The 21096-nt window shown below is 47.1% G+C and overlaps 2 protein-coding genes across 2 annotated transcripts in view; one reads left to right on the forward strand and one right to left on the reverse strand.

Annotated features, from left to right (window-relative positions):
- Window positions 1–14846, forward strand: part of EML6 (EMAP like 6) — a 288561-nt gene extending 273715 nt beyond the window's left edge. Inside the window, exons 32-43 of the mRNA XM_052648401.1 lie at window positions 965–1063; window positions 2132–2305; window positions 4191–4399; window positions 5214–5371; window positions 5935–6049; window positions 7460–7648; window positions 9434–9606; window positions 10019–10181; window positions 11797–11900; window positions 12523–12718; window positions 13109–13209; window positions 14822–14846. Of these exons, the coding sequence (XP_052504361.1) occupies window positions 965–1063; window positions 2132–2305; window positions 4191–4399; window positions 5214–5371; window positions 5935–6049; window positions 7460–7648; window positions 9434–9606; window positions 10019–10181; window positions 11797–11900; window positions 12523–12718; window positions 13109–13209; window positions 14822–14846 (1706 nt within the window). The remainder of the gene's footprint in view (window positions 1–964; window positions 1064–2131; window positions 2306–4190; window positions 4400–5213; window positions 5372–5934; window positions 6050–7459; window positions 7649–9433; window positions 9607–10018; window positions 10182–11796; window positions 11901–12522; window positions 12719–13108; window positions 13210–14821) is intronic.
- Window positions 14847–16935: 2089 nt separating this feature from the next.
- RTN4 (reticulon 4) overlaps window positions 16936–21096 on the reverse strand; it is a 74471-nt gene continuing 70310 nt past the window's right edge. The window contains exons 6-9 of the mRNA XM_052648004.1: window positions 19204–19273; window positions 18574–18620; window positions 18326–18384; window positions 16936–17920 (exon numbers count right to left, since the gene is read on the reverse strand). Of these exons, the coding sequence (XP_052503964.1) occupies window positions 17878–17920; window positions 18326–18384; window positions 18574–18620; window positions 19204–19273 (219 nt within the window). The 3' untranslated portion in view covers window positions 16936–17877. The remainder of the gene's footprint in view (window positions 17921–18325; window positions 18385–18573; window positions 18621–19203; window positions 19274–21096) is intronic.

Here is a 21096-nt window from a genome sequence, read left to right on the forward strand (position 1 = left end):
GTGCTGTGATTCATGGGGTCGCAAAGAGTTGGACACGACTGAGCGACTGAACTGAACTGAATATGTTGCCTTTATTTGCTTTATATCTTAAACTTTTTTCCCTCTCAAATTCTAATGGTCCTTCATAATTCTGTGTAGCTTATGCATAGATTTTTTTTAAAGATAGTAAAATCACTGGGCACATAAAGATTTGTCTTTTGAGGGGAGGACCTTGGAATTTCTTTGTTTTTCTCAGTCTTCTAGCCACATGTTACCAGGTTAGTAGCAAAGTGCTGTTTCCTTGTATTAGATGCCGTCACTCACCTCTCAGTTCCTGTGTGTTTACAGTGGCCACTTGGGCAGTCAAGTCAGCGAACCGTTTGCTGCAATAGATGATAAAGCTTTTCTTGTCCTTTCTTCCACTTGCGACATATGACTTAGGGCTTCAAGGGATAAAACCATCACCCTTGCCATCCAAGTACTCAGTAGGTTGGCACTTTGATAGATAATTAAAAGGGATTTCCCAAGCATTTTCCTAGTGCAGTCTTCCCTTTCTGATGAGTAAGTGGTGCCATTTTGGTCAGTAAAGCACTGTCTCCAGCACCCCCCACCATCCCCCCAACACCCCGCCCAGAGGAAGAGAGTGAGAAGCCGTGGGTCCTGGGCCGTGGGAGGAGGAAACTTTCTGGGCCCTGGAAGCCTCTGCACGTGGCCTGCGCTCTGGCTGCACGCAGGATGCGGGAGGATTGAAGGGAGCCTGTGTGTTAGATCTGGATTAGATAACAGGCGCTAGCTCTCCTAATCTTGGGACAGAATGTGTCCAGGTGACAAAGATCCCCCACTCCCCGAGGACAATTCTGTAAGTGAGAACTGGGCGCTGTTAGCTCTCCCTTCTACCAGGCATTTGCCAAGCCTCCTCACAGAGCCTTGGGTCTACCCTCAGAGCTTATCCGTGCCCCTGCCCACCCTGCCCCGTCTCTCCTAGGGAGCCAGAGCTTCTACCTGGAGCACACAGACGACATCCTCTGCCTGACGGTGAACCAGCACCCCAAGTACAGGAACGTGGTGGCCACCAGCCAGATAGGTAGGAGGGGCCTGCCAACGCCAAGTGGCTCTCCTCTGAGCAGAGACATTGATTTATTGATTTATTGGCAGCTCCTGGGGCGGCAGTTGGGGGCGGGGGAGGGGTCACCGATATCCACCCTTTCTCGATGTCGATGTTGAGTATTTGAGCCCTGGTTGAATCTGTGTTGTCTCAGTTGCCACATGCAGTGATCCTGACTCCAGGGGACCATTAAGTCAGACCAGAGACTCAACATCCAAATAAACGACCCCCAGCCCTGGGGGCTGTGGGAATGGTTTTTCAGAGCCCAGGTTCAAGCGAAGGGCCCTGGAGGTTGTGCTCCGCGAGGGTGGATTCCGCTATGCGTGCCTGACTCTCCTTACCCTAGGGAACTGCCAGTGGCAACTGGGCACTGATTCACACTGGTGGTGAGTGGTGGTTGTTGTGAACTTCGTCATTTCAAAGGCAGTCTTTACAAACATATCTTGCTGCTTGTTTTCACTGAACCCATGCCCATTGTTTTAATTTAATTTGGAACTTTGATGCTGGTGTTAAGTGCCTCGCTCTTAGAAACATGACTTATTTCAGCTGTTGTTTTCCCTTGACGCTTCCTCATTGCCATTGCTCACCCAATGCAGGTGATATTGCGGAGACCCCAGGTAAGGCAGTTCCATCCGTGAGTAGTTTGAATCTGCACAGCAAAATCATGTCAATCTACCATGTTTGCTGACTGTATCTGGCTGAGTCGCAGATACAAATCATTGACCTCACCAATTTCCTTTGTATCAACTCCACCTGATACGGAGTGTGTGTGTTGGATGTAAGCACCCTTAGGTCTCTGCCTCTGAAAGCACAGCTGGCAAGTGTTTCCCCTTATCTCTCACCTCCGGCCAGGCCAGGCTGTGGGTCTCTTCAGTTCAGTTCAGTTCAGTCGCTCGTCGTGTCTGATTCTTTGCGACCCCATGAATCGCAGCCCTGTCTTTATGACGCCCCTGAGCACTTGTCATAGAGGCTTTTAGGTGGGCGTCGGTGCTACCCATGCTCTGCTGATCTCCAACCTCAGCTCTTCGTCCTGCCTCCCATGCTCAGGGACGACACCTTCCATCCACGTGTGGGATGCCATGACCAAGCACACCGTGTCCATGCTGCGGTGCTTCCACTCGAAGGGCGTCAACTATGTCAACTTCAGTGCCACCGGGAAGCTGCTGGTGTCAGTGGGTGTGGACCCCGAGCACACCATCACCGTCTGGCGCTGGCAGGAGGGTAAGGGAAGCGGGCTTTCTGTCCCTCTGTGGGGCTTGCTCGTGGTGTGGGCTGGGCTCCAGCCCAGATCTGCCTCACACCACAACCTGCCATCAGCACCGCTACACATCAGCCTGTGGAGTCCTGGAGAAGGTGCTGGTCAGCTGCTGCTGTATCCTGAACCCTGTGGCCCCCAGAGTCCTGGGCTGCGCAGTGAAGGGTCTTTGAGAAAGTGGCCCAGGGCTGACTGCCTTCCTCCTCAGGCAACAGGCAGCACCCTCCACTATTTCTGTCCTAACCACCTTCCTACCCAAACTTCCCAGTCTATCTGGTGACCCTTGGATCCTGCTGTGGCTTTGGCACCCTCGTTGTCTTATTACAGGAAATGGGATGGGTTTTACCACCATCGTCTCAGAAACTTTTTTTTTTTTTTACATTTTTGAAATGGGGATTCACCTTAAAATTGAGGTTTACATTTAATGGAACAAGATTTCTTTCTTGTCTTCCCCCAATACACGTGCACACACAGGCTGCTACTAAATTTACAGTCTTCTTTGAATCAAAATTAGGCAATCTTTTGGGTATATTCTCTCAGTTGGCAAAAGCAGATCCAATTAGTTAAGACATTAATGAGGTCCATCTCCAGCCCGGCCACCTGTATCTGGGGCATACCCAGCCAGGCACGCACAGAGGTGGCACTTCTCCAGACAGGACTTCGAGTCCCATGATCTCAGCATCTTCCCATGGCAGGGCCATGAGAGGGGGCAGTAAATGAGCCCAGCGGGAGGGAAGTTCCACTCCCTCCTGAGCCTCCGTCTGAAGAAAAGAGGCTGGGGACCTGCAGATATTTATGACGGGATTCGTCGTGTTCCCTCCATTTCTCATGTTCTTGTTCATCAGTGTCTTGCATCCAAATGGCCCTGTAGTCTGTATCCTTGGGATGCAGGTCATTGCTTGTGATGTTACATGATCAGCTGATTAGACTCAGCCTCAGAGGAGAAACACAGTGTCTTTACTGATAGACTTATAGTGTCTTGGAGCTGGAAGGACTTAGAGAAGCCTTCCTCCCTGGTCAGGATCCATCCCATGGACAGATCCCTCCAACACATTCCTCGCAGGCTTCTTTCCATTTTCTGCTCAAAGGCTGTCGCATATACAGCCAGCATCACTTCCTCAGACAGCCCACCCACTGTTGAAAGCCCTTGCTTAGGTGAGGGTATAATTTGCTTCATAAAGCCTTTCTGCTCTGGCGAAAGTGAAAAGTGAAAGTGAAGTCGCTCAGTCGTGTCCGACTCTTTGCAACCCCATGTACTGTAGCCTGCCAGGCTGCTCTGTCCATGGGATTTTCCAGGCAATAGTACTGGAGTGGATTGCCATTTCCTTCTCCGGGGGATCTTCCCGACCCAGGGATTGAACCTGGGTCTCCCACATTGTAGACAGACGTTTTACCATCTGAGCCACCACGGAAGTCTGCTATAGTACTACCTGTATTCTCTGCGGTAGCCAAGAACATGTCTGTTCCTCATTCATTAGAAGAAGGTCATATCAACCCTGTGCACAGTATCATCCTTTTCAGCTCAGGCTCACTCTCCCAACGTCCTGTCTGTCCCTCTGGGCAGTACCTGCTCTGGCCCTGCCACAGTGTATTCTTACCCTGCCTCGTGGTCTCCTAGGGCCCCTTCTGCCCTCCAAGGGTGCATTGGTAGATCCAGGACTTTTAAATAAGTTCCCAGGATAAAGAGAAGACCTCTCTCTGCTAGTTTCCTCCCGTTGTCTTTGTTGGAAGCAGTGCTAGACCTGTAGAGAAGGGTTCTGAGCCAGTGATAGGATCTAACAGCTGACACCAACCACCAAGGCTTCTGAGCTGAGCATAGCCTGGCCTCACCCGACTCTCTCACCCTCACAGGTGCCAAGGTTGCCAGCCGAGGGGGCCACCTCGAACGCATATTCGTGGTGGAATTTCGCCCTGACTCAGACACGCAGTTTGTGTCGGTTGGGGTCAAACACATGAAGTTCTGGACCCTGGCAGGCAGCGCCCTGCTTTACAAGAAAGGGGTCATCGGGTCTATGGAGGCCGCCAAGATGCAGACGATGCTGTCCGTGGCCTTCGGTGCTGTGAGTTCCAGCAGAAGCTTCCTGAGAGGGAAGCCTGGACCCCTGGGCACGGGCATGCGGTGGGCGGGTATATGCTAAAAGCTATGAACAACAGGAAAGCCATTTCCACGGGCGCTCCTTCATTGGACTATTTGCAAGCACTGTTTTGTTTCCTTAGCATAAATGAATGAGTTGACTATATCGTTCCCCTCAAAATGTTAATTAGATAAAAGCAGAACCCCCCACCCAAGGCTGGAGGTTCATTATTCCAGAGACACACTGACTTGCAAGCCCATTGTGTTGAGCTCGATAGATGCAGAAGCTGAAGGACATTTCCATCACCAGACTGCATCCCTGCCCCCTGCCCTCTCGTACCACAAGTCCCCTAATGACCCCCTTGCACAGGCTGTGGGTGGCTCTCGGGCAACAGGAGCTGCCCAGGGACATTCTGGAACACAGCCAACTCAGTGTGGGTTTACCTGGCCAGGTAGATGAGCCCAGGAGAGTCTGCTGGCAGGCTGGGGTTCCGCCCGGCCCTGCAGTCACCGGGGGCTGCTCCCAGAGTGGAAGTGCATTTAAAAGCAGAGCTGTGCTTAATGGGGAATCAACTGTCCCCAGAGCCAACTCAGCAGAGTGAATTGCAGAGCTGGGTGATTTCCTTACTGTGTGCTCTTTGTAGGGTTCTCTTTCCTTCCCCTGATACAGAAGGCTGATCTAAGCTGTGTGTGCACTTCTCTGGCTACTGTTTCTTAGCACTGGAGCAGGTGGCTGGGAGGGGGCCCTCTTGAGAACCGCAGCCACTGTCCTGGTGTGGAGGGTGTCCCTCTGTTGACAGAACAACCTCACTTTCACGGGTGCCATCAATGGTGACGTCTATGTGTGGAAGGACCACTTCCTCGTCCGGCTGGTGGCCAAGGCTCACACAGGCCCCGTCTTCACCATGTACACGACCCTTCGGGACGGGCTCATCGTGACTGGCGGGAAAGAGCGGCCGTAAGCCAGAGCTCCTCTGGGAACAGCTGGTCTTTTGTCATTGTCTTGGGAGAAACGGACAGAGGCATCTCCAACCTGGAGAAAACGCAGATTTTCACCCTCTTGTTTCTCCTGTATCATGGAGATGAGTCTGCCATCTCTCCAAGAGGGCCCTGGGTCGGAACCTTCAGAAGTAAGGCTCAGAGAGGCAGAGTCCTGTAGCTAAACAACTGGACGGATGCTTTTGAATAGCCCTGGTGACTCTGCTGTCCATCAAGTGTTACTGCCAGTAGCTCTGCTGGAGGGGTGGGAATGGTGAGATGAGGGGAGAGATGTCCAGTGGGGACTGTGACCCTGTGGAGGCCAAGTACTCCTCTTCATTGTCCAATCTAATGTTCCAAATTCAAGGGGTTCTGGTGGCTCATCAGCAAGACCTGTGACAGGGGCCACCCCAAGGGGTTGTCCTGCTGGGCCCCAGGATGTGGGGCCGGGATCTTGAGGAGATGGCAGGGGGAGAGGGGAGTGGAGGGTCCTGGGCGGTCTTCGGACAAGGGCCGACCTGCCAAGTTCTTGATCTTTCTCAGGACCAAAGAAGGAGGTGCTGTGAAACTGTGGGACCAGGAGATGAAGCGCTGTCGGGCCTTCCAGCTGGAGACGGGGCAGCTAGTGGAGTGTGTGCGCTCCGTGTGCCGCGGCAAAGTGAGCGGGCCGGCCAGCCTTTCCTCAGCCACGCATTTGCCTGTACTGGGTGGTGGTCAAGTCCTGAGAACAAGGCTCTTGGGTGTGACTTAGACTGTGGAGGGAGGCAGCTTAGCAGAGTGGGACAGACCTGGATGCAAAGTGGCTCACCCAGAAGTGGCTCTGTGACCTTTGCTCTGTTACTTAGCCTTTCTGTGTCCAGCTCATGGTGATTGTGAGGACTGCATGAATCCTCAGTGCCCGGGACCTTTCATTATGCCTGACACATGGTCGCAGTCAGTAGATGTCAGCTGCTGTTGTTATAGACACAGGGATATTAGGTAGTTTGCCCAGGCCCAGGGGTTCACAGCCAGGATGGGGAAAGCTAAGGACCACCACACTAAGGCATTTGGTCAGATGCTTCACTAAATATCCCACACAGCTGTGGAGTCTGGCTTTTGTTTTTTAAATATGGATATCCAGGCTCTTGCCCAGTATGCCAAATCAGGATCTTAAGGGTAGGGCCTTGGCTTTGATATGTGTGTTCTTTTTCCCTTTTCTTCTTCTTTTTTTTTTTTAATTCCCCAGGAGATTCTAAAGCACTTGAAATCTCCTGACCTCTGTTTAATACCTTGCATTTATATGTTGGAATTGGTATCAGTCTACAAACTTGCTTTCGAGATGCTCTCCATTAAAAAGGCAAACCTGAGTCTACATAATTGTAAACTGGGAATTTTGGTTTTAAATAGATACACGATAGTCATCTGGAAGGGAAGGGTAATTAGATGAAGGCAGAATGAGGTCTAGAACCTGGAAGTCGTCAGGAGATGGATTTTGTTCAGTCTGAGGAAGACCTGAGGAAGAGTTTGGGCTGTGCTAGAGCAGAAGTTAGCTGCCCTGCTCTGCAGTGAGCTCAAAGTCACTGGAACATTCCAGCAGAGATGAGAGGATGGGGGACTTTGGGGGACTTCTTCCCAAAGGGCTGGAGGGAGAAAAGGCCTAGTGGGGCCGGGGGTGTCACTTAAGGATGGCGAATTTGTTGTTAAAAACAAAGCACTCCTGACTCTTGCTGTTTTAGTACCAGTGCCAGCGAATGCACTTTCCCAAGTTGCTCTGATAGTGTTTTATTATTATTTTATATTTTGACAAAATCTAGAGAACATAAAATGTACCATCTAGCCATTTTGAAGCATACAGTTCATTGGTATCATATACATTCACATTGTTATGCAGCCAGCAGGACCATCCCTCCTTGGGACATTTCTCATCCTGTACAACAGAAGCTCAGCATCTATGAAATAACATGTGCCCTACCCAGGCCCTGGCAACCATCATTCGACCTCCAGGCTCCATGCATTTGACTCATCTGGGAATTTCATATGAGTGGGATCCTACAGTGTTTTTCTTCTAACAATGTTTTGATTACAACAGGGAAAAATTTTAGTGGGAACCAAGGATGGAGAAATCATTGAAGTTGGTGAAAAAAACGCTGCTTCCAACATCTTGATTGATGGACACATGGAAGGGGAGATCTGGGGCCTGGCCACACATCCCTCCAAGGACATCTTCATCTCCGCCAGCAATGACGGCACAGCCCGCATCTGGGACCTGGCTGACAAGGTGAGGGGCAGACCCTGCCTGGGCTCAGAGGCCCCAAGTGGGGTGAGGGTAAGTCCAGCCAGGGTCAGGCCAGTCAGAGATGGGGCATGGGGTTGGACAGGAGCTCAGCCACAGCGCAGCAACTAAGTTAGACTCATAGTAAAGAAAAGTCCCGTTCACACTCACCCATTCTGTATATATCTATTAGCTATATGCTTCTATGAATATTTATAGTACAGGAATAATCTCACTGAGAATGCTTTATTCTCTTGTCACAAAAGAACCCACGAAACTAAACAAAGAGAGAAAACATGTCTTTCCCAGATGGGGAAGAGAAAAAAATGATTTAAAATGTCAGATGTTCCCAAGTGGAACATTTCAATCACATTCCAACAAAGTTACTCTTAGAGTTTGGAAAAAAAATTAAAAATACAAAAAATTTCAAAAAACAGATCCATCTGGAGTAAAAATGTAAAATAGCAGAGAATAATCAGGAGTAGGGGAAGAAAAACTGATGTTTACCAAGCCTTAGCTGATAGTAAAAAAAGTACTTATGTCCTAATAATTAAAATACTTGGCTTCGTTACAAAACGGCTTGTAAATATTTCAGTCATATTTTCAGTGTCAGGATCATGGAACAGACTTGGAGAAGCCTAAGCTAAGTGTGGTTGTCGTACTCAAGTTGGAAGTGAAAAGAAAGTGAAAGTGCAGGTTGCTCAGCTGTGTCCAACTCTTTGAGACCCCACGGACTTTACAGTCCATGGAATTCTCCAGGCCAGAATACTGGAGTGGGTAGCCTTTCCCTTCTCCAGGGGATTTTCCCCACTCAGGGGTCGAACCCAGGTCTCCCACATTGCAGGTGGATTCTTTACCAGCTGAGCCACAAGGGAAGCCCAAGAATACTGGAGTGGGTAGCCTATCCCTTCTCCAGGGGAATCTTCCTAACCCAGGAATCAAACTGGGGTCTCCTACATTGCAGGCAGATTCTTTACCAACTGAGCTATTAGGGAATCCCCATACTCGTTAGTTTGTAATTACTGATTATGTTTATTAACACCCACTACATACCAGATGTTTCATAAATACCATCACTAATGCTTACAACAACTTTGCAAGACCAATATTAATATCACTTCCCTACACATGGGGCTTCCCCGATGGCTCAGCAGATAAAGAACCTGCCTGCCAATGCAGGAGACAACAGGAGATGCAGGTTCAGTCCTTGGGTCAGGAAGATGCCCTGGAGGAGGAAATGGCAACTCACTCCAGTATTGTTGCCTGGAGAATTCCATGGACAGAGGAGGCTGGCAGGCTATAGTCCACGGATCACAAAGAGTCAGACATGACTGAGCATGCACACGCACATACACATATACACATATGGGAAAAGAGAGGAGCAACTTACCCAAACACACCCAGCTAGGGACAGAGCCAGGATCCGGGATCTGAACTAACACATGCTGAAGCTCAAACTGTTTCCCCTGAACAAGAGGTCAGCAAGCTGCAGCCTGAGGATGAAGTCTGCCTGCTGCCTGCTTCTGCAGTTAGCTGCGCTTTAGCGTTTACATCAAAGCCCATGGCTGCTTTCGTGCTTCACTGGCAGAGCCAACAATATTTACTGTTTACTATCAGACCATTCACAGAGAAAGCTCACCAGCCTCTGCTTAAACCACAGTCTCCCCAGCTGCTCAGTCAAAACACACTGCCCACCTCGGAGCCTCCCTAGAGGTGACCTGGGGGCAGGATTTCCCCTGGAGACTAGCTGAGGTGGCCAAGAGCTCAGGGTATTACGTTGTGTCCATGTAGAAGCTGCTAAACAAGGTGAGCCTGGGCCACGCGGCCCAGTGTGCAGCCTACAGCCCGGACGGGGAGATGGTGGCCATTGGCATGAAGAATGGAGAGTTTGTTGTCTTGCTGGTGAACAGCCTGAAAGTTTGGGGGAAGAAGAGAGACCGGAAGTCTGCTCTTCAAGATATCAGGTACATAGCAAGTGGTCTGGGCAGGGAGGAGAAAGGCAGGCATTCATTCTCCCTCCCCATGGTTCCCGTTCCAGGAGGCTGGGATGAAGAACTCACATATGAGAGGGTCCCTTTCAGTGAGCCAGCTCTGGTAGGAGATCCTCTCACACGTTAGTTCTCAGACACTTCTTTGCTGATTCCCACGAGTGTGGTAAAAACTTCTTGTGAAGAGCCTTCTATAGAAGGCTGCACACACCCATTTTCTTTTTTCCTGGCGGGTTTGATCCAGGGGAGCGGTCAAATTCCTTAGACTGTTGGAGAAGCTACCCAACCTGACCTTGAGCTTGGGAAGTTCGTCCCAGAGCAGACCTCATGCCTGACTGGCCCCAGACAGCCCTCCTCACAGACGGTGCTCTTGAATTGCTTTTTCTAGAATCAGCCCAGACAGCAGATTCTTAGCCGTTGGTTCTTCTGAACACACAGTTGACTTCTATGACCTCACTCAGGGCACAAGTTTGAACCGCATCGGCTACTGCAAAGATATCCCCAGCTTCGTCATTCAGATGGATTTTTCTGCAGATGGCAAGTACATCCAGGTGTGCTTCAGCTTTACTGATAATAGTATAACCATTGATATACTATAAAGTATATATAGTATAACCGGGGTAACCATTGATAATATTACTGTGAGTAATATTACTGTGAGTATATTACTGTTGTGAGTAATAGTATTACTCACAACAGCTTAGGTGAAACCAGGGCTGACTGTTCGCCAGGCAGTGTGTTCACAGGAACCCCTTAAGGATGTTGCTTTTCCTATTTTATACCTGAACAAACAGAGGCTTAAGAATTTAAGAAAGTCAAATAGAATTAAAAATAGAGTTATTCTTCCATAGGAAAGCAGGAAACAAGCCCTAATCATCTTGAGCTTCTCGCCACCGCCCCTTCAAAGCTTCCTAATTCCTAGTTCTCAGGGCTGCACCGAAGCCTGTGTTGCCTCTTATACTTCATCTCAATTCCAAATCCCATGGGTAGTGTGGCCCCTCCACCCTTGGGACCTAGACTCCAGACCATGACCCTGGAGTGAAGGCCCTGGGGGGACTGACCCACAGAGAGGGATCAAGAGGGGTTCCACTCGTGGCCCTGAGAACAATGATATCTCCAGCACTTTGAACAAATATTATGCATTTGTGAGCTGGCCAGGAGTCAGCTAGTCATTTTGAAAGGAGAAGAGGACACGTTCATTTGTCAAGTGTGAACTGAATCAGGCGCTGCATTAGACTTCTGAAGGTGGAGGAAACGGGCCTGATCCCTGCTCTCCGGGAGCTTGCCTTGTTGTGGACAAGAGGAGCATTAAACTCATCACACAGTGTACCCATAATAAAATTTTGATTATGTGCTGAGAAGGAAAAGCACAGTGCCCTGTGGGGGCATTTAACAGACACTGAGTTTAGATTGACTTGCCCTCCCTGAGGTGCTGTTCACACTGAGGTCTGCAGGGTGTGCAGAGGGCAGCCAACCAAGACAGTGGAACGTGGTTGCAGGCGTCCGCGTGAAAAATCAAATGTGGGAAAGATTGCAGCTCGTTCCTGAACAGCAGGGAAATCGGGGTGGCTGGGCCAGCACCGCAGGGGACAGGGGGCTGGAGATGGAGGCAGCAGCCACGTGCTGGAAAATGGTTGGTTTCCTCTAGAAGGTTCCCAGAGAAGCCAGGATCAGGTCCTAGATACTTCAGAGATCATCTATGTTGGCTGTTGTCCATGAGAAACCTTGCTTCAGTTCTTTACTGAAGGACCTTGCTTCCCAGAGAACAGGGATCCCCAAGTCTGAGCAAGTACCAGCATCCCCTGGAGCCTTTATTAAAATGACCGCTGGGCCCCACCCTCTTCAGGGTATCTGATGGGGGGTCGGGGGTGGGGGTCTAAGAGCGCACATTTCTAACAAATTTCCAGTGCTGCTTCTGCTGGTGGAGAACCACAGTTGGCGAACCACTGCCTTAGAACTTTGGAAAGTAGCAAGAAAACGGATGGGAAATGCCATGCTTGTGTAGACTTGGCTGCAGGCTGACCACAGGCTTTGCAGGCTGGAGCTGAACTTGGGTTTGGTGGAAAGGTCTGGGGATGTGAAGGCTGGGAAGCAGTACATGGGAAGGGGAGTCCTTTGGGCAGAAAAGAAAGAACATTGATGGGCATGGCTGCCTCCCGTCTGCAGGTGTCCACAGGAGCCTACAAGCGCCAGGTACATGAAGTTCCTCTGGGGAAGCAGGTCACCGAAGCTGTGGTCATTGAGAAGATCACCTGGGCCTCCTGGACAAGGTGACTGCAGGAAAGGTCCCAAGGGAGACTACTCTTGTCCCAGCCTCAGCCTCAAGTTTGTGTGGGGCTGGGATCAGAAGCAGCTCAGAGACAGCTCTTTCCCTCGGGCAGTCGGTTGGGAAGGAAGCTTCTAGCTCCCAGATTGGGCCACAGGCTTTGATCTGACCTGGGCTTTTGAAATGCAGAGTCCCTCTTGTTGTGTAATCTGTCCCACCCATCCCCAGCTCCACCCAACCAGTTCAAAGGAAAGCCATCTCCCAGCTCTTGGCCAAGCCCCCTCCGGTACAGTGAGGCCTTCTCCAACCCCTGGGACAGGGAGGGAAGGCTGGTCACCAGGGAGCAGGGTAAGCAGCAGGGCCCTGCCAAGTCAGAAGAGAGGAGACCACCAGCCTGGGAGCTTAAAGGAGCCCCCACTCTTCAACCAAACCCACACATACTCAGAAGCATTATGAGGAAGAGGGAGAGAACCAAAGAAGGAGGGAACTTGTCTTTTGGGGTGAAAGGGGCCAGAGGCAGAGAACAGCAGGAGCTGGGGCAAGTGCACAGAGGGGTAGGGGACAGAGGAGCCATGTGACCGCACTGACTCTTCCTCTCCTCCCCGGGAGAGGATGCCTGACTGCAGGAAGCCTTGTCACACACCTCACACCTCTTCCTGTTGGAACAGCATTCTGGGAGACGAAGTCATCGGCATCTGGCCGCGAAATGCAGACAAGGCTGACGTCAACTGCGCCTGTGTGACCCACGCAGGGCTGAACATCGTCACGGGAGACGACTTTGGGCTGGTGAAGCTCTTTGATTTTCCATGCACAGAGAAATTTGTGAGTTTCCCTTAGAGTAACTCCCTGCACAGCCTCTAGGCTCTCTGACGTTGTGCATTCTCCCGGAGATTGTGGCCACATGGACATGACTGTCTACAGTCTAGCACAAGAGGAATTTTGTCACAGCCCTGGGGAGACTTGGCCACCCCTAACCTTTTACTCTCCTTCACAAGGGGGCGTCTTGGAAGCCAGGAGGATGGGGGTGAGGGTACCGAGCAGGGCAAGAGTGAGGCAGGAAGCCATGAAGGGCTGGCTCCCAGAGACGTCCAGACCTAACAGGCACCCCGTGGGTGAAGGGAAGCCTGGGGAAGCGGAGCAGAGTCCTGGGAGTGGTCCAGGGTTGCTGAAGGACAGGCTCTCTTAGTCACCTCCATTCCCTTTTGCTCACAGGCCAAACATAAGCGTTACTTCGGTCACTCAGCTCATGTGACGAACATCCGTTTCTCTCATGACGACAAGTATGTAGTCAGCACTGGAGGAGACGACTGCAGGTACCAACCTGATTCATCCGGCTCTGCCCCGAGGCCTGGCCTTCCCCCCTACCATCCCCACCTCAATTGTCAGCTCCTCCCCGGGACACAGGAGGGGCTGGTATGGGAAGTGACCAAGGGATGCAGTGAGGACTTCCCCAGTGTAAGGTATTTAGTCTCCAGTGACCCCAAACCCTAACTGTGATGGGCCTCTGTCCCCACTAGGTTGGCCTGGGATTGGAGTGAAGCCAAGGGCAGGTCAGAGCTACTCTGAGCATTGCTGGTTGGAGGGGCAGGTGCTGAGAGACCCAACCTCCACGCGGCAATTTCAGTAGGAGCTGTGGGCTGTTGCATATAATCAGGAGCTTAGAGTGATCTTGATCCACGGGCCTTGTAACTCAGAACTTCCAGTTCATCACTAGAGTTCTTACATGGATGATTAATCCGCAACTCTGTGAGAGGTTTATAAATAGTAATATTGGGCCTCAGTCACGCAGAACACATTACCCAGTTTTACACGTGAGATCAGACAAGGAGTGAAGCCATTAGGACCAGTGCTGGTTAGTAGCCGGAGAACCTCCACCAGCTGTGTGGACTCCTAAACTGGGTCTGCCCCTAACCTTCACCACTGCTCAGTGAGAAACAGGCCTCATGCTCTGGGAGGCATGACTGGTCTTCCGAGCTTTTGGAAGGACCCCCTAGCAGCCTACTCCAGAGATGCTATCCAAGGAGCTCTCTCTTGTCCCTCCACCAAGGGCCTTTCTTATTTGGAGTGTGGGGGACCAGCACGAGGTCATCCGAAGTCATTCAGCTTCTCCACATCTCATGTAGATGAAGAGCTTTACAGAAACACGAATACAGGTTTCTGTTCAGTTGAGGACTGGGCTCACAGGGACATCAAGAAGAAACGCATGCATTTTTAGTAGTCTGAGTAAGGTTGTGGACAAGGTACCTATAGAGAATTTTAACCCACTTTCTATCCAAAAGCATTTTGTAGAAAATGGCCCCAAAGGATGCTTTCTGCTGGCCCCCCCAGAAACATCCATCTCCAGGCCACTGTGTCAACTGCCGCAGGCACTGAGAGCCGTTGGGAGAGGGCCAGCAGCAGCTCCCAGGGTGGGGAGGGGCGGGAGGACCCCCATCCACAGCAGCACCAGCCAAACTGTAAGCAAGCAGCCACAGGAGACAGGAGCTAACCTGGAGATCTGAGGGGGCTATCGGTCATTATAAACGGCTTGGATGTCACCTTGCCAACACAGGGCCCCCTCGGCCCGGCAGCCATTGGGCTCCTGGCACCCCTGGCCCTGTGCTCAACACTAGAAAGAACTCTCCTGCTTGAGTGGAGCTGATAAAACCTCTTCAGTGGTAACGAGAGAGAAGTGTGAAGTCAAGCTGCCAGCAGTCCTCCCGTTCAGAAGGGACATGCTGAAAGAGCCAGACCAGATAACATAGACCTTAAAAAAAAAAACCAACAGACCTTTAATTGGTGGCAAGATCCCTGGTTTGTCTTCTAAAATTGAAATCGAAATGTTCAGCCTGAGCTTGACTCTGGAGCTCTTGGCAAGAATGACTTTTGTCACTTGACAATAGTTACGATGTCCAGCCCTGCAAAATGTTTGGTCTGTCTTTTCAGTGTATTTGTGTGGCGATGCCTGTAAATGCCAGAATCCGCTTTCTTGCTGCCGCCACGGCTGGCAACCACAGAGGCCATGACGAGGTACCTCCTGGCTGCCAGCTGCTGGGAAAGGTCTACGCCGCAACAAGCTACATGAGCTCCAAGTGCTGATGAAATGTGACTGCTCCCATCACCTGGAGCTTCCAAAACTGGGACATCAAGAAGGAAGGTCAGTGCTGACGTGTAAAGACTGCTTGCCTCTCTTCCTGAGACAAAAAACTACACGTACTCACTACACTGACAAAGAAATCCTATCTGATAATGTAGCCCACTGACAAAATTTAAAGCCTCAGTTACCCTAACCAATATGTAGCTTTTAATTTGCATCAAAACTTTTACAAAAGATGTTTTGCTATTATGTTTCTATATACTTTAAAAATGTTCATTTTTACAAATAAGGAAGTTGAACAGGACAGCTTAAGTTAGAGTCACTGACATACTAGAAATACTGATAGCCTCTGTTCTCCACATTTAGCTTTCAAAACCAAATGAGCCATGTATGAACAAGTTGAGAAACTTAATTTTTTTAATGTTTTGTTTGCAGAGTTTTATATCCATTAAGTGCCTTTGAAAGCTTCCAGTTGTGTGGGCTGCTATCTCACCTCCCACAAATTATCTCATATGGTGCTAAAACTTCAAAACTGAGGAGGGCTACAGGATCCCAGCAGATTCCTGGTCACCCATGTCATGTGTTTAGGTCGAGGCTTCCCAAAGGAAAGACATTAGTTACGTGCTTGGGAAACAGTGGCTATTTGAAGTTGAGCAGCAAAGAAACTTAAGTTCAGGTGTTGGAAGATGGGTGGGTAGAGTGGGTTTCATTATACTGCGTGCCAAACCCACAACATCCAAAACATTTCAAATTAAAACAAAACTCTACTACAAAATAGAAGAAGAAGGGGGGAAAAAAAGCTCAAGTAGGTCCAGGAAGATGAGCTGATTTATCCTACTGAACCTAAAATGGTAATAGAGGAGGTGCCTGGAGGCTGCGCTGGGAGGGCCACTCCCAGAGTGGGGTGGACTTGATTCCAGTGGTTTGCTTCAGGTGAACGGTACAGGTCAAGTCTGGAGTCAAAAAATCTCTGCAGAACAAATTTCTAAGCCCAAAGCAGTATTTGATAACTCAAGATTATAACAGAAAATAATGTAGCTCAGAGTTGGCTGGATGACAGAATGTGACTTGGCCAACAAAATCAGAATCACCCTGGACCACCTGCCATCATACTTGACGCTTGCTGACCACTAACAAGAGGGGCTGATGGTGGCACGTGCGGGAAGGCAGGCTGGGGACAGACTGGGACTCTGAGCACATACATTATACCAATTAGACCTTCTAGTCAGTGAACTAAAATTCTGGATCTTGAGTTACTGGCTATTTTCAGTTGTCAGTTTAGAGGACTGGTGAAACGAAGCATTTTCAATTAAATAGATTAACATTTACCACAGAAGTGCTTCAACATTCTAAATGGATTAGATCTCTCATTAAGCTATTTTTATATGCCAGTTTACTAATGCCTTACATTAATCCACTGATAGGTTGTTGGGCCCACAGTTAGAGTCCCTATGCAGCCCTAATTCTGTTTTCTGTATCCATGTGACTGGTGATGCTGAGTGATAACCATGTCTGCCTATATTGTACACTGACCTGTCATACTGATTGACTCTTGCATTGAAATAACTATGTGAAGAACAAATTTATCAATGATGATATATGTACACACTGTATTTAAAGAGCAATAGTGTCTATGTGTCAAGAAAAGTTCTTAAATCTGATTTGTAAACGTTTATATGGTATGATTTTATGTATGTTCATAAATCCTGCACTGTATTCCATATGTTAAAATATTGGTGCATGAATTTATTTTCAATTAAAGTATAAAAAATACATAATTTAAAAACATTTTGGTATGTGTCAAATAGATTTAATTATGTAATAAACATGGCTACACTGACCTTAAAGCCTTTCTGGAAGCGCAAGCCAGTGCACACACTGGTGGAGGCCAAGTCTACCCTTTGTGTCTAATACTTTCATTCTACAGCAGGTTCATGAAACCAAAATACGAAACATCTTTTAAGTCTATAAGCTTTATTGATACTTTGCTTTTACAGTTCACAATGCATTCCACAGATTTAGTTCAGTACAGCTTAAACCACAATTGTATAAATCATCATTTATAATTTCTTACATGACAGTGTTTGATATTTGCAAACATTTTTGGAAGCATTAGATTCAGTCCAGAGTTTGTGATAAAATTAACTACAGTAAGTCTGTGCAATGAAGTTTATGTTGAGGAGTTCTGTTTGCATGGCATCGGTTTGTGTTGAAAACAGATGGTAGTGCGCCTAGAAATGTTTTTTCCTAGCTTATGTGCTTTGGAACCACACACATAAAACCAATGACAGAAGAATCAAGCACTGTGGGGCAGCTGGAAAGGTAAAGGTCTAAGCTTTGTGAAACACTATATATAGATATATATATAATCTATATTTACTTATATTGGCAATTAATACAACAGTAAATTTCACAATACACCTAGAACATACCAGGAAAGGCGAGCTTTTTCACTCCTGCCTTGGTGGTATGATCTCGTCTAAACATTTCATTTCAGAAAATCTGCATCAACCTACACAGACCATACACAGTGCACAAACTGTGAAAAGGGTTATTTCTTTCAGCTCCCCTTTCTTTGCAATTCCCCAAATACAGCAAGACTACCTGCGACAAAGTGTAATATACAGCTTTCTCAGATCTTTGTTTATTCACCAGTGCCTCATACAGGAAAAACAAATATGATTACGATTTAAATCCATACATAGCAGCTTACAATACTTAAGATGATGAACACAGGGCAGTCAAGACAGGTCATTTTTCCTCAGACACTGCGTTGCTAAAAATAAAGATCTGTGAAACTGCACTGCAATGTCAAGGCTTTGTTCTTCCCTGACCCTCCCCAATGGAATCAAAATGAATATCCCCTTTAAAGATAAACTCCTATTGTTAACTCTTTCAGGCTTTCTCATTCAGCTTTACGCTTCAATCCAGGGATTTTTGCTTGGATTCTACAAATGAGAAGGAGGGGGAAAAGGTCAGTGTAAATACTGTGGATTTACAATATTTTGTTTTCTGCTTCTTAAAATGTCTATCCTTCAAGACTTACATGTACACTGCTCAGCTTATACAAGAAATAAAATCCTAAGGCTGTCAAACTATAAGCTAATAACTTTGCCACCTTGACCTCACAAATTAGACTCAAAGCCTTAGATACATGTAAGTTGATACAGAATCAATGATCCAGACGTTAAGAAAATCTTTTGGCAACTCACACTTTAGGTCTGACTGAAATTGACTACTGTGTCTTAACATGAAAACGTCTTTTCATGTCTTAACATGAAAACAGTGCACTGCTGTCAAAGTCCAGTACGCCTAGCTTTAGTGTGAAAAAAGTGCAGATTTTAAGTACTTACTTAGCCATAGCATCTTTAACATTCTTATTTGCAAGTCCTAGATAATGATCTATTTGCGCCTGAAAGAGATAAAGAATTTATTAGAAAATCACCATGGCTAACAAATCTTAGAACTGTGTTCCAACATATTAAAGGCTTAAAACTGCCACATTTCTCGTTTTTCATAAGGTTTTGGAAACTGGCACTGACATTTCTAAGTTCCACATAAGAGAATGAGGTTTGTATTCTGAAATCTACAGTTAAATTACCTGATGCCGTTCATAAATAACAGGAACACTGAAGAGTGAAATCAGAGCTGAAAAAGGAAATACACAGGCTTTGAAGTAAATTGCAGTGTTTGTTCCCTAAATCATACCTAAGTCATCAGCACTCTTAGGAGCCAGGAATGTTCCTACTACAGGGAGACACAGCTGCTGGTGGGCAGAGGAATGAATTAACCAAGGGAGCCAGGAGCCACTCCTGGCTTCACATTACAGACTTTATAAAATATAAGCATCCCTAGTTAGTTAGACATATGAAATAACATCAAATAAGGCCACTCTTGATCTGGTTTATCACTGTTGGAGTAGTCTTCAGGAAGTAAGTGGCATTTCCATAAATAGTATAATTATTAGCAATTTATTTAAGGTCACAACCTCTAGTGTATATCCCTCTATTTTTTCTACAGTATAAGAATATTTTCCACTAAAACATCTTGAAGTTCGTTGCACACCTTTTTTTTTTTTGGCTGTGCTGTGTGGTATGCAGGATCTTGGTTCCCACACTAGGGATCAAACCCATGGCCTCTGCAGTGAAAAAATGGAGTCTTAACCACTGGTCTGCCAGGAAGTCCCCAATCTTTTAAAAAATTTTTCATTCTATTGGTTTTGTAGACTTACCCAAAATTAGTAGTGTCAGACCATTGAACAAGGCACCAACATAGGTAAATACCCACATCAACACTGCAAACTGTAAGAGAATAACAGCCAATTAAAGACAAAATTCAAGTCAAGTTTTTAAATTAAATCTTCAAATAAATATATCCCATGTAAATGCCAAACTACTATCGGCATACTCCTTGGAGATTGGGTAAAAACAATATGGATATTTCACTAAGCTGCCAGGCTCGATTCAGGAATTTCAGGATCTAATTAAAACAGTTACTAGATAGGATTCATTTTCCTCTGAAGTACATTACCAAATAGTTGATTCTGTTTCCTCTAAAATCAGAAAGCCCCTCCAGCTCTACTATAGTATTCAACTTCTAAAATGGGAAGACTGGAAAGCTATCGTGAGAATTAACTATTGAAAATGATTTTCAAGTACCAACAAGTGATTCAAGATTTACATGAGCTGAATGACTCAGACATATATCTGAATAAGCAATAATGGCGCAAGGAGACTATGTCTCAAGCACCCAAGATATCAGCTCTAACATTTTATTAAGGATCAGAAGGACTTTCTCTCCAGTAATAAATGTTTTAACAGCCAATGAGGACTCCTCAAACTTTTAAACCTAATAATAAAATTGACCATTATTATTCTTTTAGCCACTGCCTTCTTTATTTAGCAAACACTAACCCAGTTCTTACTATTGATGTATTAGTACCACACACTGTTTTAAGTGCTTTACAAATATAAATTCATGTATTCCTCCTAGCAATTTTACAAGGTGGGCACTGCTATCATTACCACAGCAGATGAAGACACTAAGGAAAAAACAGAGGTTTAGGAACTTGCTAGAACTGAGGTTATACTGTCATATTTCACTGTGCCCTCCAGGGACTGCTGCTGCTGCTAAGTTGCTTCAGTCATGTCCGACTATGTGCGACCCCAGAGATGGCAGCCCACCAGGCTCCCCCGTCCCTGGGATTCTCCAGGCAAGAACACTGGAGCGGGTTGCCATTTCCTTCTCCAATGCGTGAAAGTGAAAAGTGAAAGTGAAGTCGCTCAGTCATGTCTGACTCTTAGCGACCCCATGGACTGCAGCCTACCAGGCTCCTCCATCCATGGGATTTTCCAGGCAAGAGTACTGGAGTGGGGTGCCATTGCCTTCTCCCAGGGACTGCAGTGCAGACTAAATACTCCTATTTTAGTAATCCTCATCTCAAAATCTTTGATTAAAAAAAAAATCATTAAATACAGCAGTTTGGGAAAAGCCTTGTTTCTATAAAGTGCTTTCATTTTGAGAAGTCCTTTATTTCCTCACCATATTATAGTTTACTCATGAATGGCTGAATAAGAGGATTTCAAAGTTTTCTTCCAGTTCTTGGTGACACCATATAGTAAAAACTCAATGATATGTTCAAGCAGTTCTTGAAGACTTATAAACACCAAGTCAGTCTGGATTTTATTAAACATTCAGCAGAAGCAGTTTCTCTGTTTCCTAGTAAAAGCCTTCATGTGTGTGGCAATCTCTCTGCCCTGTTTAGTAGGTCACAAACATCCCACCACGATGCCACCACCGACAATTATTTCGGTTTCTAAGAGCAAAGTATAAATGAAAAGGAGAGAGGAGTGAGCACCTCCATTATCTAAAAAAGGGATCAGCAAACTTTCTGTAAATAAAGACAGAAAACAAACATTTTTGGCTTTATGGGCCACAAAGGATCTCTGTCACATATTCTTTGAATATTATCCTTTAAAACCGTAAAAAGTATAATCAGCTCCCAGACTGTACAAAAACAGGTCACAAGCCAGACCGAACAGTAGCTTCCTAACCCTTATCTAAAGCATATCTTTGTCCATGTAGCATTCATTCAGCAAAATCTGATTGAATACCTACTATGAGC

The sequence above is a fragment of the Budorcas taxicolor genome, chromosome 11 (genome assembly GCF_023091745.1).
Source record: "Budorcas taxicolor isolate Tak-1 chromosome 11, Takin1.1, whole genome shotgun sequence".
NCBI classification, from domain to species: domain Eukaryota; kingdom Metazoa; phylum Chordata; class Mammalia; order Artiodactyla; family Bovidae; genus Budorcas; species Budorcas taxicolor.